Genomic DNA, 17,601 nt, shown 5'->3' with positions numbered 1-17,601 from the left:
TAAGGGAAAGGTTAGCATTTCAACTAAGGTGGGATTTCAGTACTTATAATTACTCATTTTTTCCTGCATTATTTACTCACTTGTCAGATAAAAATGTTTTTAAATACAAAAGAAACATAAGATTATGAATACAATTTAGTAGCATCAAGGCTCACGTGTGGATTAGTGTGCCATATCAAAGACTGTCAGCCTGGCAGTCAGCCCTTTATATCTAGGATAGGGAAAACAATACATGCCAAGTGCCCCTGTTTAGGTGAGCCAGTCGCCCTTTTGAATCAATATCTCTGTAGCCCTCTTAACCTTCAGATAAAACCACTGAGAAATGGTGATTCACTTTAAATGTTTGTTATCATCATGAAAGTGAAAAGCGTCTTAATAAGATAATCTGAAAGATGTATTGTAATTTGCATATTGTGGGGTTTCCGATAGAAATATGCTTTTTACTGTTATAATATCAAACACAACTACACTTACTCAGCATATTCCAATGTTCTGCAAGCTGTTTTTGTTAGTCAGACATGCACTGAAACCACTTACCTGTCTCCCTCCATGTAATGCCAAATGAATCATTATCGCATATCACAGTGACAAAGAAAAGGGGAAAGCGCTTTATTGTAAACTCAGAGAATTTTGTATAAAGCAGTAGTTCTGGCTTCCGGGGAACATAGAAGTAAAATTGATGACAAATCAAAAATATATTTTAAATATGAAATGATAATTCTTTGAACAGCATATTGTATAAATTTGATTGGATTAACTAATCAACCATCAGTAGGTCAGTATGGATTCAGGCTATATCTTATATTTACCGTCCGCATAGTGGAAGAAAAACAACAAAAAAATATTGTTGCACAGCATACTATTTAAAATATGTTTTCAATTCACTAATCTTGCAGAATATGATAACCTCTCAGGTCTTTTCATGGGGTTTTCATTCTTTATGGTCCCCATAAAAAGTGCAATTAGTTAAATTACACATATCAATAGCTTTACTTATCAATATATTGAATCCTTGTCAGCTTGGGCTGGTGCCAGGTAAGGGCCCGGTAAACTCACCAAGCCTGTGCACAAGCAGAGCACTTTCACCTTCTGACAAGAGAGGTCCTTGCATGCATGGAGCAGGAGGAACCAGTGATGGAGTGGGGAGGAAGCATTGTATCTAGCACTGGCTTGTGCGTCTCCTCTCTTGACAAGCCAGGCTCAGCTAGCCATTGGCTGGTGGAAAACTCAAATGACTTCCCAATCTTAGAGAGACACAAAACTAATTGAAAAGCTTTCTGCCGCTTTCAGAAAGTAACCATCTTTTATGAGGTTGGAGTGTAGAGATCTGTGTTCAAGTGACCCTTCCACTGGATCTACATGTTGACAGCTGTCTACTGCCCAGCTCTCTACCCCTGAATTATAGACGCCCCAGATACCTGGTACCCACATTCGTGCCCTTCAACTGGATATATATGTTGACGGCTGTCTACCTCTCAGCTCTCTACCCCTGGAAGATAGAAGCCCCAGATTATTATTATCTTTTATTTGATAGCACCAACAATTTACGCAGCGCTTAAATTGTTACCCAAATCTCTGCTCATCAGAGGAATCTTGGAGAGCTCCTGAAGTGCACCAACCCGTGGACAAGGATCCAGTACCCCAGAACAGGGTCTGGTGAATGTCTGATCAGTGAAAAATTACCCTTAGAAAGATGCCACTGAGGCGACGACTTCCCTTTATGATCACGAAGGGAGAAGGTGGCAGCTCAAGTGGCTAGACTTGCATCAGTTGTATTTAAAGTCCGTTGAATGACTGACTCATGACTTACATTAGGGATTACATTTTTAAAGCTGTCCATACCCAACAACTGAGGGACTTTAGGTCTAAAATTGGAATGTTCTAATCTTATTTGGGCACAATAAAAAGGCAAGTAAAAATTCTGAAAATTCTTGGAGAGAACCAAAGAGATCACCATGGGGTACGAGATCTTGTACCCCTATAAAATAATGCTGAGAGCCTAGAGGTTGTAATAAATCTACAAACTTTTCCATTTTTAACAGCAAAAAAGGCCACAACAGAACTCCTTCATGGGAGAATGGTGGTCCTTCAGTGGGAAACAAACTTGGAAGAATGATTCTTCTTTGTGGGCCTCTCCTGTTGAAGCCCTATGAGCGGGTTCTTATCACGTCATAGTTTATGCCATAAAGCACCTAGGTCAAGGTCCAAACAGAAGGTCATTGCTTAAAGGAAGGTAGACCCTATGAGCAGGTTCTTAAATGTTTTATCCCCTTTTATATCTTAAGCCATAAAGCCCTGAGAATAACCAGGGTGCTTCAGGAAATCCAATACAGTCGGTAGGTAACATAGTAACATAGTAACATAGTTCATAAGGTTGAAAAAAGACCAAAGTCCATCAAGTTCAACCTTGAGATCATCTAGAGATGTAAGAGCCTAGTGATTGTTCCCAAACTCATCTTAGAGAGTGTTGTATCCCATCATATATTTACATTAGAACACAGAATATCTAGGATGGCCCTCTATGGTGAGAGCAGGTTACAGAGCCGAAAGTGACCTGATGAGGAGAAAGCGTGTTTAAACTAGATGGAAGCAATGTTTTCTGCTGGCCTCGTGCTATGGTTTTCCTGACACATTGTTTGCTAACTTTATTAAAGTTTTCTAGCAACACCATGAATCAAAATTTAGTTTTGATGACCATTATTACATTACTTTTTATGTACTGGGTGTAAGCAGATTCTGTAGTGTTGTTACAAATGGAAACTGAGGAGGAGGAGAACACCATATTGACAATACACAAAATGGAACATAACATTAACACATGTTAAAAGGCAGTGGTACAGACCGAGAAGAGGGCCCTGTCCTTGTGAGCTTACAATATATGAGGAGGCTGACAGAGGAAAGTGGCATTGGCAGGCAAAAAATTGCAAGGATAATAGTTTTCCAGGTCTCGGAAGTCATTAGTATATTTATAGACATGCTCTCGCAGTTGACAGACATGTACACTCAGCAGGCATGGTGATGGCACAAATGGGTTTTAGATTAACGGTTACCCCATTGCAGCACTAAGCTTCGGTCTTCAGCCAGTTTATTTGTTAATGCTTCTCTTGAAAGAATACATACCTAGTCCTATATAAGACATAGTTAAATCTGTGACTTTTTTGTTAAACTTGCCTTATCGGTTAAACTATGCATCATGTAGTGCCAGCCTGCCCCTTAATGCGGCACACGGTTAGCCTTTTAAAATGCTTTCTTTGCTTTATAAGCTCCTTTGTCTTTTGGGCTTTCCGATGTGTTCATCCACTAAAACAATATAATTGAGATATAAAGAACGGAAACGGAAAAATGGGAAGATCGATTATGACTATAGCAGAACAAAATTAGCTGGTGGTACATAGTAATAGAGTAATGTAATGTTGTGTTGTGAAGAGTTTCTGCTAATGTTGCATGACTAGGTTAAAATGAATAGCACTGCGGAAGGTTTTCCAACATTACATGCATTAAAGGAAGTAAAAAGCCAAAACAATAAATGATAAAAACATTACAACCCATAGGACATGTACACTTGAGTCATTAACAACTTACATTAACTGCTTTATTAATATGTACATTTGTGCAAAAGGCAGACACAAAAATATATGGACATGGCATTTATCCATAGGGTACAGGATTTATTCATTGTAAGGCTGTCTAGTTTACAGATCAGGGTTAGAAGAGAAACCAAATTAACCTCATTTTAATTTTAGTTACTATTTTCTTGTGTTTGTTGTGATAACAATATGAAACAGTCACAAAAGAAACTACATGACATCTGCTTATTACTCGGAAATCCACACTTACCGGTGAAACACCCTTGCCAACAATGGCAAGCAAATGAAATAAATTTACTGTATGTAACATAAATTACCATAGAAGAAAGAGAGATATTTTAAGAATGTTGTGAAAATCGTGAGTTACAAAATGATAAAATCTTTTTATGTAAATATACTGGATACTGATATGTCATTGAAACAGTCACCAAGCTGACAAAACAAGTGCTCGTAGATCTTGAGTACCAAGAACACACATATTCTTGGTACGTATCACAAAGATATGCATTCAAGTGGATACGTATATTTGCACACACATTTTCCACGACGCAAAGCTACAGTATATTGTTTAAACACTGCCAGTTAAAATAACTAATAGCATATACATTTATAACTTCACAGCTGGGCCCCTTCCTTCTTGTTTCCAGTATTCTAAAGTGCCTTTTATTGTGCATATTATATATGTTCCAGAAGCCAACCGAACAAAGGTTTGTGAAGAGTAGGGGCATTTTCCACACATTCACAGTACTGGAGGACGGCTTGCAGAAGATCGCAGACTTTCCACTCTTTGTCTCTGAGTCTTCTGGAAAGCTGCAAATAAAACAAAAGGGCATTTAAAAAGCTCCCAAAAATATGGACTGTTGTCGAGGAATGCTGAATTAAGGTGTTTTTTCTTGACAAGATAAATAATCTGAGCCAGAAAACCCTACAATCTTGTGGTTTGTGGTTTTTATTAAAAAAAAATGCACAGAAAACAGGAAATTTGTATTAAAAATAAAAAGGTTAATAGGTTTGCCAACACACCCTAATACCAGATATAGAAACAGACAACAGACTTAATTAATGACATGCATTTTCCTACTGTGGGATATAGATTGGTTTTATAGCTTGTGCTCCACCTCAGCCAACCAAAATATTTTTCTTTGCATTTAGGAATTAGTGATTCACAATTTGCTTGCAAAAGGCAAGCAGTCAAAATTAGATTCAATGTATTTATATTCCAACATCCTATATCAAGATGGGGCCACTGCACAAGGCAAATCTAGAATCAAGGTCACGTGAGAATATGCACTGAGGCTCACATTCATTAAACACAATGTTTTACGTAATACATTGTTTAAACTTACAGTCACGTTGTATGCCTGAAATGTTTCTAAAATGTGGAAAGGGAATGTATATATTTAATACAAATCGCACTAGAAAAAAGGGGTAAATGCAACTGAATTGCATGCCAATATGGCGTAACAAGGTATCATTTCCGTATAACATTATAATTGGATGCATTTACTGGATTTGGGGGGCAAAGCTACAATTTTGCAAAACCTGTGATAGTATCCAAAAGTTTCTCCAGCGTGAAAGGCCGAGTAACCATGCATAATGCATAACTCAGTGGGTTCAATTCATAAAGAAGCCTGGATGTCAGGCCTTTCACATTTACACGGATAATACATGGAGCCAGGTTGGTTCCATTGGACAGCTGTGCACCTGTATATGACTTGAGATTGTTTCTGATGTTTGATAAAATGTACAGTTGTTACCATATCCAATACTGTATTGCATAGTTTGAATGGAATGTAAAATTCTGCATTTTTTAGCATATTCCAAACATATAATTAAATCAAGACTGTTAAAATACTTACAGCCAATAGCTCTTTTTTGGCAGCCTCTGGAAAGCAGAGCTCAGAGATGCCCGACTCTGAAGCCACAATCCACTGTAACACCATCCTTAGCTGAGACTCCCCTGCACACACGCCAGTGTCAATGTTCCTGATCAGCAAAGACTTGCAGTGCTGCCCCACATCTGGGATGAAAAGAAGTGATCGGTTATTCATATGTAATAACTGATACTGCAGGGCCATCGTGATGATGTCTGCAGAGCAAACAAAAAAAACTGTCTGTAATGGACAAACTTCCGATGTGCTATAAGGCCATAACCTGCTTATTTTTGTGTAACAAATGTGAAGCTCTGCAAATATGCAATACCTTCTGCAGGATCTTTGGGACCTTCGTCTTTTTCTTCATTACCATCACTATTTTAAGCAAGAAAACATATGTAGGTTTTAGCAGGAATTACAAGAAAAATATTTTAATACGAAGATACTGAGCTTAAAAACTCTATGCAACTCATTGACCACACCTGCAGTAAACACGTTACTAATTGAAGGAAAACGGAATATAAATCCCATGTTGAAAAATATCAAAACCTACTATTAGGCTAGATTTCCACTTGGTTTTTTTTTTGCTAAAAACGCCCATAAAAACGCCAATAGCGCCACCTGGCGTTTTTTTAGTGAAAAACGGCTGCAGCCAGATGTTAGCTGTTCTTCAATAGGAAATCGCAAAATGCAATTTCCACTTGGCGTTTTTCTGTTTGGCGTTTTTTCAGTCCTCTTTGGCGTTTTTCTGCTTTTTTGGGCTCTGTGGCAGTTTTTCAAAATTGCAGCATGTTGACACTCTGGCGTTTTTTGCAAGAAATCTTGGCGTTTTTCTCCAATAGAAGTCTATGGGAGAGAAAAAACGCCATGAAAAAGCCATGTGGGTTTATTGCCTTGGCGTTTTTTATGGCGTTTTTTTCCACAGTTACAATGCAGAGGATGGACCCAGTATCTGTGTGTCCTACGAGAAATAGGCTGAAAACAAACAGTTTCACACAAAACAAAGTCCTGGACTGGTTCATATTGAATTTTACACCATTTGGAACAAACATGCCATTACAAACATACGCGACTGGATCCTGCGTGCCAAAAGCAACAGCAAACAATTTGCACCATCATTTGGGGCCAATCTTCCCAGAGGAGCAGACATTCGGAATAAAGCATGCCTTACAAACCACAGAAAAGAGACAAAAGGGTCTACCAAGTAAATGACATCAGGAGAGGGCAGATACTTGCCATTTATCCTAATCCCTTTTAGCTGGGTGAAACTTCTAACTTGTAAAGGCTGGAAAAACTGCCTAAGGTCAAAAAAAGCAATTTCCACAGAAAGGCTAAAACGCCAGAAAAAACTGCAGAAAAAACGCCAAAACGCAGGTAAATGCAGTGGCAGTTTTCTTGGCGTTTTTCCTGGCGTTTTTCATCAAGAAAAAAACGCCGGACAAAAACCCAAGTGGAAACCTAGCCTTATGCTATTTAGAGCATGCATATTACTAGGTGCACCAAATAACTTACAAATAAGAAGCTGGATTCCATGCACAGTAAAGGTATTTGCATGCATAAACACCATTTGACCCAGGAGCCAAACCAACCTGTCTGATGGTGGGAAGGATATATTCTCTTCATACATGTCTCCTTCCAATCCCAGGCTGCTCCAGCTACTGCTGTTACAATTACTACCAGGAGATATTAATAAAAACATACGTATTTAGGTGTGTGTAGTACATACCTTATGGGATAACGCTGGGATACTCTCTGGCTACAAGTAGTCACTTTGTTTTTGTTAATGTAGTTAAAAGAAGAGGATTTAAAAAAATTACAAACATTTCACTCATCAGGGAGTCATGTCAGAAACCTGTCCATTCAACATTGAACTTTGGTTTAATGTTGCAAGTGGTGTAATAAAAATGGTTACTTCAATTGATGCTTCTTACATATGCTAACAAAAGTCCCATACATTATAGACACTGTGGTAATCACACTGAAAAGGAACACAACAAAAAGGGTTTTAACCCCTTAAGGACCAGGCTGTGTTTTACCTTTTCACCGAAGCTGTTTTAACACTTTTGCGGCACTCGTGTTTAGATGTAATTTTCTCCTCACTCATTTAGTGAACCCACATAAGTTATATATTGTTTGTTTCAGGACAAGAAGGGCTTTCTTCAGATACCATAGTTTTGATCATATTATCTAATTTCCCATAAAAATAATAAAGTATTATGAAAAACTTAAAAAAAACCCACATTTTCTGACTTTTACCTAAAAAATCTTTTACTCATCCCAAAAAGCTAATGAAAAAACCTTCTAAATAGATTCTACTATTTGTCCTGAGTTTAGAAATACCCAATGTTTTTATGGTTTTTTTTTTGCTTTTTTCTGCACGTTATGGAGCAATAAGTACAAGTAGCGTTTTGCTATTTCAAAACCATTTTTTCCAAATCTGGTAATTCTTCCCCCATGTGCCCTTTTGGGTATCTTTGAAGCCAGCCAATGCAAGTTACCCCATCAAATCATATATTTTTTGAAAACTATTGCGCTTCAGGTATGGATTTACAGCTCTTGGTATACGTTACTATCAAACAACACCCCAATGTGTTCAGCAACATCTTTGAGTTAAGTGACCGTTTTGCATGACGTGCCTCACCCAGCAATGGACGTTAAGGGGTTAAAAGCAACCCATGCAATTCTGACACCCACTTAATGTGGCAAAATTGTCCATGTCCAAGTCTTTACACTACACCAAGTATGTGCTGTGTGTTCTGTGTCTAAATATTGGCACTCCACTAAATTACATTGGTGAGGTTGTTTCCTATTGATTGCTATGTAGCCTTTAGAGTTTAGACAGGTAGTTAAATTGCAAACCAGGCTGCTGAATTTGTGTCCAATATGACCTCATTATCAGAATATGATACATGCTAGTAACTAATAAGCCCATGTATATCTCTTCACTATACCGCATGTTTTTCCCAGTAAATACTCCCACAAAAAGAAGCAGAGGATGCTAGGAGCTGCAGAGCTCACACAGAGATGCCTATTTTCCACAAGTCTTATGAGGAAATAACACAACCACTCAGTTTAAACCAAAAAAAAAAACACACGTATTTACCATATCAGAGCATAGACTGTTGTTATTTCAATATTTAAGAACATAAGTAAAATGGTTGCTTTTCTGAAGCCTATAATCATAAATATTTAATGTAAACAATTCTAAAAAAGGACCATTTGTCCATAGTGTACCTGTCACTGAGGTGAAGGAAACTGCTGCTCTCGTCTTGGTGTTCATCTTCAAAGCTCAGATTGGACCAACTCCCAGTGCTGTCCTCACCAACACTAGTGCTGGTCTTCTGACTGGTAACCGATTCAGCAGACTGAAACCCATCTTTGTCATTAGAACTAAATGAGACAATCACAGTGAATTAGGAACATCCGCCCTGTTAATGAACATAAGGACACTAGGCCAGCCCAATAATAGAACATTTAACCGCATACATACAGTATATCAGTCGCCAAAAGAAATGTTACACTAACGTACTGCACACAATTGTTAGGAAGATTTAAGGATTTTTTAAACAAATAATTTAAGTTTTTAAACATTTGTAAAATAAGCTATCATCCAGAAAAGGGAGGTTCGCTCCAAATTGGTAAATGTAGTGTAGTGATCTATGCACAAGAGCCAGTAAAAGAAAGTGCTAATTAAAACATATTAAAAAGGATTTAACCATTCAATAGTGTTATTGCAACATAAGCAATTTGTATTACTTTTACAATGACAATGTATATGGCCTAGCTGGGTTTTTAGTCAGAGTTGCATAAGCTTTCAGGGCGACAGAGATCTCTACTTCAAATGAATGGTGTCTCTGAGGTGTCTTCTTGAGATGACAATTCTATTTTTATCTGAAGAAAATATATCAGGTTCCAAAAGCTTACTGTATGCAACATTTCATTTTTTCTAGGTAAGCCTAAGTAAAGTTTATTAACTTTCCACGCATACCCAACACTTTTGAGAGAGATTTTGGTCTCTTACCTTACATTAACTACGTGGCCGATATTCTTCATGGCGGCCATTATTATGTCTGTGGTAATGCTGTCTGCAAAGCTCATCCCATCTTGGCCAATTCCGCTGTCAGCTGCCAAACTTGTGTTGCTCAGTTCCCGCTCTGCTTTCTCAAGAGCGGCACTAACTATTTTCTCAGCAAATATAGCTCTCTTATCGAGATCAATATGAATTTTGGGTATATTAAGATGTAGTAGTTTTGACTTTTGGCAAGCATTATGCCTGGATTTTGAACTCTGTTTGATTTTACGTGAGACGTCATGTCCTAGCAGGAAGTGACACGAGGATGTTGGATTCCCTGGCTGTTCTGTAACACTGCAAAGTCTACAAGAAGCACCATATGAATGTACAAGCTTTCCTGAACAAGCGTCTTTATCGGTTATTTTCCGATTTTCCATTGCTTGACGTTTTGCTGCTTCCAAGCTGAACTCTAAGGTGTTCTCGACAATTCTGCACGCGTATTTTTCAATAGCCTGAATGATGCCTTCACTTAAACCATTTTCGTTTAGACTACCTGTGCTGTGGTACAGCTTGTGTTTATGAGGGTAAGGAAGAAGAGTCTTGGGAAATGAGGTTTTGACTAAATCTCCGGATGACACATTGTTGGCTTTTGACTTTGTATAGAGACAGGAATCAGTCAATGATTTGGGAAGAGAGGCAGCTGTCATTTTTAACTTTCTCCTTACATCACAAGTTATGGTGTGTGCAAGAGATTCTGCAAAATGCATCAGGCCCGTAAATTCTGGTTTTCGTATAACTTTCCCATGTAACGTGGGCTCCTCACTGTGAGAATGACAAACAATGCTACTTGTATGCAACTTGTCTTTGACTTGATGGTGGTCCCTGCTGAGAAGGGTTAGTATATTCTGTGTGGTACTTGCATCAGAGTTCACCTTAGAATGTTTTCTTCTGTTACACTGCAGTTTAATAGATTTAGAAGCTTGCTGCAGACCGCCCTTTATAGCTCTATAAGCTAATCTGCTTGCATATTGGTCCATGATCAACTCACTGTTCCCACCTTCCATTTTAAGCACACGTATAATATGATCGGCATACTCCTCTGTCACACTTTCGCAGCTTGGGTATTTAGAAGTCAAACCAGCAAGTTCATTACTTGGAGGCAAAGAGAGAGTGGAAAAGTCAGAGGCCTTAAAATGCATACTATAGTAGCCTCTTTCTATTTGTCTACAATCCTTGGCCTGCTTTTTTGAATTATTGCAATCTGTACCATAATTCATTTTCCTCTTCGTTGTTTTTTGCTTCTTGCCCACCACTTTCTTGGCATGATCAAGAACTTCACCGGCAACACTACCTGCGTAGCTACACAGGGTATGTAAGGTTTCCTCTGAAATATTTCTCATGTAAGCTGGGTATCCCCACTTATCACTCAGGACACTTAACAATGACCTGTTCCTAAAAGCAGCCCCTTGGTCATTTTCATCATCTAAAGAATAAGCAGCCATTTCAGTGGCCACAGATATGATATTAGTAGACAGGTAGTCTGCGTACTGACAGGTTTCTTCAGAAACAGCAAACTCTTCCGTAAGGTCCTCAGAACTTTCATCACTGCTAACACTCTCAACTTCTTCAGACAGTGACCTCATCAATCTCAACATGAAATCGTCTTTCTTTGAACAATCGTGCTCAAAGGCAGATAGGTGGGGTGTAGAGGGTGGGGTTGCTGGATAAAACTCTTTTGCCAGGTGCCCTTTAAGTTTCTTACTAAGCTTCTTCATGCTCCTCTCAGGGCTTATATTATATGAAGAAAGGGGGGTTGGTGGTGGTGTACCAGGAAATACTGTGATATTAGCGTCTTTTTGACATCTTTTATCATCTTTCAAGGTGTCATCACCACAACTACATATGACAGATGAAAGGGTATTGATATGTGAAAAACAGCTCTGTAGACCAAACGCTGATGATGCGGATATATCGCTATTTTGTATGTTTATTTTGGAACCAATTTCTTCTGAATGTATTTGGTTTAAAGAACAAGTAGCGCTTGAGGTATATTTATCATCTACACCCAAAATGGGATAATCTGGGGTGTATTCAGAGGGTGTAGTGCACATAAAAGTCATTAGTCCTTCCTCTGTAGATACTGGAGAATATTTCAACCTCTCAGTGTCCTGAGTGAAACCAGACCTGGGATCAATCAAAATCAAATTACTAGCTGTTTTCAATCTACTTGACTGTGTGTTTGCAGTAGCAGAGTATTCCAATATACACTTGGCCATGTCATCTGCAAAACAGTTTTTTGACGCCTCGCTGTTGAATAAATGTTGTTGAGATGGAATTTCAAAAACTTTTTTAGATAACAATTCAGCATAATCTTCAACAGTTTTTGTTACTTTTGAAGGAGTTATCGTGTTATATGCCTCATTAACAATCATATCCACCATGGTTGTGGAGAATGCTTTTATTCCTACAGAATCTCCACCTTTATGCGTAAATTTGACGTCTTGTTGGCTATTATTAACAACATATTTAGAAGCTGGCAGCATAGTTTTATCTGATGACTCTACATTATTTACACATTCGCCATCACTACCCGAAATGTCCGTATTTTCACTAACACTAAAAAAATCATTTGATATCTGTGGCTGACTTAGAGCTTTGGCAGCAACAGGCACTGGGACAGAACTTACAAGGCCAGATGTAAAATACAAGGCATACTTGACAGTATAATCTTGTTTCGTCTCATTCTCTGTAGTCAATGGCCCTTGAGTACTATCAGGGAGGTTGGGAAAAGTTACCAATGTTTGCGTTGAACGCATCAAATCTTCAGAACTTACATATTTCAGGTTGTCCACTGAAACACTGATAGCTGCTTGAGAGGTAAATGCCACATTCACTTGAGATAACTCAATGAAAGCTTCCTGAATTACAGATTCTGATAAATCTTTAGCATAGGATCGCACTACTACATCTTCATAATGAAAAGACTGTGAAGGTGCAACAGTTGGAGTTGGTGGATGTGAAAACTGACATACTTCCATAATCCCTTCAAACACAAGCTCCTCAGCAAGGTCTGCAGCAAAGCGTGTGACAGCATTGGCAACCATCTGTTTCTTTATACAGTGGAGCTCTTTTAGAGCACTTGAAATCACTTCACTCACCATCAGGTTCGCTAGCCCATTAATAGCTCGTTCCTTTATTGAAAATGCTTGTCTTCTTCCTATTTCATAAAAAGCCATTTGGAACACATAGGAAGTTAGTCGAGCCGCTAAATGGCAAATTGCGCTAGTGCAAGATGTGACACCCTTTTGTAGATCTTTAAATGCACTACCAAAACTTCTTTCAACCAGTTCAGTAGCAAATTTCTGAATGCCACCTTTTGCAGGCTTTTGCTTGGACTTCTGCTTTCGTTCTGAATCCTTGGTATGGGACTTTCGTTTGAGCTTTGGAGCTTTCACGTGAGCTTTTTTTGATACACCAAGATTGATGGGTGGCTCAGGGTTGAGGACTGAATCAAACATTTCAACACATACACGGTTTGCATAGTCACTATAAGCAGAGCATGATTTGTCTTTACCTAACTCCATGGATGTGGCAATACCAAGGGGGCTAAATGCAGATGACCTGATAGGACTAAATAAAGTGCCAGTGTCTTCCATGGAGGTCCTAACAGGACGAGGGGAATCTGGTAAATCACAAATACTACTGTAGGGAGATTCCGGTTTACGAGGGGTTGGCTTTTTTACACTGGCAGAAAGCGTTGGACGATTAAACATGAACCTCTGGGGATTCATAGAACCAGTACCTAGTGGTTCATGTGCACATTTTCTCTTTTTGGGTGGGCTGGCCAGTATAGGTTTCTGGTTGGACTCATAGCCAGTTTCTGGAAATATCTCTGGTTCATCAAAACGATCAAAACTATCAAAAAATTCACTAAGTTCTGAATCTGAGTCTTCAATGCCATCTTTACCAACTGGAATCTTAGGAAGGTTTAGTTTTGCTTTCATGCTTTTCTGGTATCCCTCCTCATCTAAGAAGATAATTGGACTTGGACTAGAACACTCAGATTCTGATGAGTCTGCAGGAGAAGGAGACAGTATTTTTTTGTCTTGACTAGTAAATGTTTTTGGTTTCCAGGAATCATGTATTGAGATTGTAACAGTGTTCTTAAGTGAGGATGACAGTTCTGGTGGTCCCATGAAACTCATTAATGTTGAAGATTTTATAGAAGACCTACGACGCACTGAACTAAATATGATTTTTGAACCACTTATATCTAGACAATGGGCAGGCTGTGTCTGGGAAGCAGCATCCCGCTGATTTTTCATTATTTCTGATCCTGGGGAAAGAATAAAAAATATTTTTTATAGCCTTAAACTTATTTAACTGGAAAAGTTTGTGCTTTATGGTCTGGTTTTGGAGACCCTTTTCATTGTATTCAGCATGTTCCAATTCACTAAAAAGGTGCATTATAAATGCAATGCAATGTCACATTCTAGATTATCTCTCAATCCTTATTTGTATATCCATATGGCATACTAAACACGCATTAAATGGAAATCTCATTAAAACTACCCTTTACGGTTTTCTCTGCATTATATCATAGATGTCAACTTGCTGCATTCATTTTGAATTGCTGCTTAGACCTAAGAAGTTTGTGATGACTTCTTAGGGTTAGAAGCTTGTGTGTCATCTGCTAAAACAATGCAGGTTACATTTTTTAAAAATGTCTGACAAAAGGATTCCAATGAAATCTCCACTAATGGATCACGCTGTGTAATAAGTGTGTGAGCATGGATGTCTATGTATAAGTCTGTGTGAGCATGAATATTTATGTATACAGTTATACTCAAAAGTTTGCATACACTTCCAGAAATTGTGAAATGTTGGCAATGATTTTGAATATATATAAACAACAAAAAAATCCAGCATTTCAAATAAATTATAAATTGATTTGCATTTTACTCAGTGAAATAAGTATTTGACCTCTTTGCAAAATATGACTTGGTGGAAAAACCCTTGATGGCAATCACAGAGTTAAGACGTTTATTGTAGTTAGCCACCAGGAGGGATTTTGTCCCACTGCTCTTTGCAGATCCTCTCCAAGCCATTAAGGTTTTGAGGCTGATGTTGTGCAACTCGAACCTTCAGCTCCCTCCACAGATTTCCCATGGGGTTAAGGTCAGGAGACCAGCTAGGCCACTCCAGGACCTTAATGTGCTTCTTCTTGAGCCAATCCTTTGTTGCCTTGGCCATGTGTTCTGGGTCATTGTCATGCTGGAATACCCACAACCCATTTTCAATGGCCTGGCTGAGGGAATGAGGTTCTCACCCAAGTTTTGATGGCTCATGGCCCCATCCATCGTTCCCTTGATGTGGTGAAGTTGTCCTGTCCCCTTAGCAGAAAAACACCCCCAAAGCATAATGTTTTCACCTCCATGTTGATGGTGACAATGACCCTAAGCACAACACCAAGTTGATCCTCCAGTGGTTACAGTAGAAAATGGTGATGGTTCTGGAGTGGCCATCACAGTATCCTGACCTTAACGTCATCAAGCCACTCTGGAGAGATCTTAAACATGTGGTTCATGACGACCAAAGACTTTGCATGATACGGAGGTAGCGATACCACCTGCAAGAATTTGGGGCCTCAAAGACAACTATTACAAAAGACTGCACACTGTCATTGATGCTAAAGGGGGTAAATACACAGTTACCCTGCAGAACTAAGGGCATGCAGACATTTGAACAAGGGTCATTTTATTCTTTGTTGCCATGTTTTGGTTTATGATTGTGGCATTCTGTTTCTCAGAAGTCAATGGGCAACAGTGTTTTGTCTCTCACTACCTGGCTGTTGGCCAAATGAAATGTTTCTTTCATATAGAGCTAATAGGGATTCTGCAAAACAAATAAATGTGTGTTCGTACAGGGGTTTTAGCCAATGAGAAAAATTAGACAGCTGCCAAAAACCTAAAATAAAAAGGCTCCTCTTCCTAAAAATGGTCCTTAGGAGAATGGACTGTACAGTGTATCAGGTGCTTTATGGCGGACTGCATGTCCTCTCTTTCCTTTAATCATTACCAGCGGCAAATTGTGAGCATTATTGAAAATGTTCTCATTTTAAGATTATTATATTAAATACACTGCACAGTGTTTTGAAATGTAACCATTTCTATTAAGAAATAATAAAAACAATACAGTACCATGTTTTTCATTTGTACTTAATGGCTCTTCGTCATCCAAATGTTCTAAAGCAGTTACAAAATCATCTTCGATGGAAGATACAGATTGATTTGTATCATCATCTTCATTATTTGAGGTGCTTCTGTTCAGCCTGTTCAAGCAATCCTGTTCCACTGTGTAGCGAATGCCAACTGAATATTTGCTCAGCAGGACAAATAAGGCATCCCTTCTAAAATTGGGGATGGAAGCTGTCATCATACACACAGCTCCAGGAAAGACAATCTGGATAGAAAGAAAAATAACAGAATGGGAAAAAGTAACATTTCAAACAATGTAAACATTTTCAATATAAAAATGTATGGGTCTAATTCTCAATTCATTATTAGCTGTTTGTCCCTCAAGCTTGTAGACCAGCCTGTTGTTTGGGGACATAACTTATTTTTGAGCAGTCATTAACTTAATGTTCTACACTGAACGGACGACACGCCTGTGAATGGCTTGTAAGTCCTGTCTACAATGCAATGCAGCTAACAGGAAGGAACGCCCCCCCCCCCGAATGTTAGAAATGTTAGAAAACTAACAAAAAAGCCGTGTTAGCCGCTCACAGAATAAAATTGTGTGCTGAAGTGCACAGCATGAAAAAATGCTTTTCCCTGGTAGGAGCTTTCACTACCCCTATTACCTCCTCAGCACCAGAAGAAGCATCCACACACAGGCCTGAGATCACCATGTGCAATGAGTTGGAGTAAAGGCATTGGACATCTGGACTGATTATTCATCCTTCACCACCTGGGATTGGATTGATGACTCTGGGTTGGGCAGATATGCTCAGAAACAACTACCTGACATGCTGCATAGCTGAAAATAGTGTCATGTGGCCATGTTTACATGAAGAAGGTCTAGTAGTAGGCTTGCTCATGGATGGAGGGTGTCTATAGGTTCGAGGACGGACATTATAGCGGTCTCCCCTGGCCACAGAGGTTAGGTCTGGCAGAAAATAGTTTGGGTGTTTTCTTGTCATTTAATACAAAGGTGAAGAAAGCGATGTCCATATCGAAAATGTATGCCGAGATCAGTGCAGAAGAAACAGACAAGCCTGCATGGCACCTGGACCTCAACAACATTTAGCACCTGTGGGACAAACCGGAATGCCAACTGCGGGCCAGGCCTAATCCCCCAGCATCTTGTGGGAACCTTCCTAGAAGAGTGGGTGCTGTGATAGCATGATTTTGGAATGAGATGTTCAAAATGGAGGTGATACCAAATACTACATGCCAATAAAGTATCTAAATATACATATTGTGTGCCTGTACTGTATTCTAAAAAGATGCTACCGGAAAATAACATGCTAAAATTACTACCACACGTATAAAAAAACCTACAGACCCTTTTTTCTCTGATACAACTCCCCCCAGACATACTAAGACATGAGAGTAAAGTAAGGCCATCGGATATCATGCATTTGTTCTGATAAGGAGATCAAACACATCTATCATTTCCCCATAAATCCTTTATACAGAAAAAAAACATTCTGTAGGGAAATTAACCAGACCTTAAAGAAACTAAGAAGCAATCTCACATCTAATGTATGGAGACGTTTTTCTCTGGTCCTTACCTACAACAACTTAATAGAACCACTCAAGGACATAGTTAAGGACTTGCAAACCACTGATGTTTTTGTAGAATGACTTGTCTTATCATACAAACAGCCAGGCTCCAAATCTTCTGCTCGGGAACATACTTGTATCTGCTATAAGATCTCTCACTGGGACCTCACACAACAGGAAGAGGTGTGCAACCAGCCGGCATATCACTATGCAAACCAGACTCTCAGACACACACAACACATAACTGTAAAGATCATCCACTTGCAAATCCAACAACTTGATATATCAAAACATTCATCCATATACACAAATGCATACGAGTGAAGCCAAGGATTTAATCA

The 17,601-nt window shown here is 38.9% G+C and overlaps 1 protein-coding gene across 3 annotated transcripts in view; it reads right to left on the bottom strand.

The window, feature by feature from the left end:
- Positions 1-3,574: 3,574 nt before the first annotated feature.
- Positions 3,575-17,601, bottom strand: part of AKAP11 (A-kinase anchoring protein 11) — a 29,814-nt gene continuing 15,787 nt past the window's right edge. For all 3 annotated transcript variants that reach the window (XM_053455452.1, XM_053455450.1, XM_053455451.1), the window contains exons 6-12: positions 15,674-15,935; positions 9,483-13,809; positions 8,696-8,851; positions 7,051-7,134; positions 5,790-5,836; positions 5,447-5,607; positions 3,575-4,397 (exon numbers count right to left, since the gene is read on the bottom strand). In XM_053455452.1, coding sequence (XP_053311427.1) covers positions 4,263-4,397; positions 5,447-5,607; positions 5,790-5,836; positions 7,051-7,134; positions 8,696-8,851; positions 9,483-13,809; positions 15,674-15,935 — 5,172 coding nt within the window. In that variant the 3' untranslated portion in view covers positions 3,575-4,262. The remainder of the gene's footprint in view (positions 4,398-5,446; positions 5,608-5,789; positions 5,837-7,050; positions 7,135-8,695; positions 8,852-9,482; positions 13,810-15,673; positions 15,936-17,601) is intronic.

This window comes from Spea bombifrons, chromosome 2 (genome assembly GCF_027358695.1).
Source record: "Spea bombifrons isolate aSpeBom1 chromosome 2, aSpeBom1.2.pri, whole genome shotgun sequence".
NCBI lineage: Eukaryota > Metazoa > Chordata > Amphibia > Anura > Pelobatidae > Spea > Spea bombifrons.
This window is presented reverse-complemented; position numbering and strand designations above follow the sequence as displayed.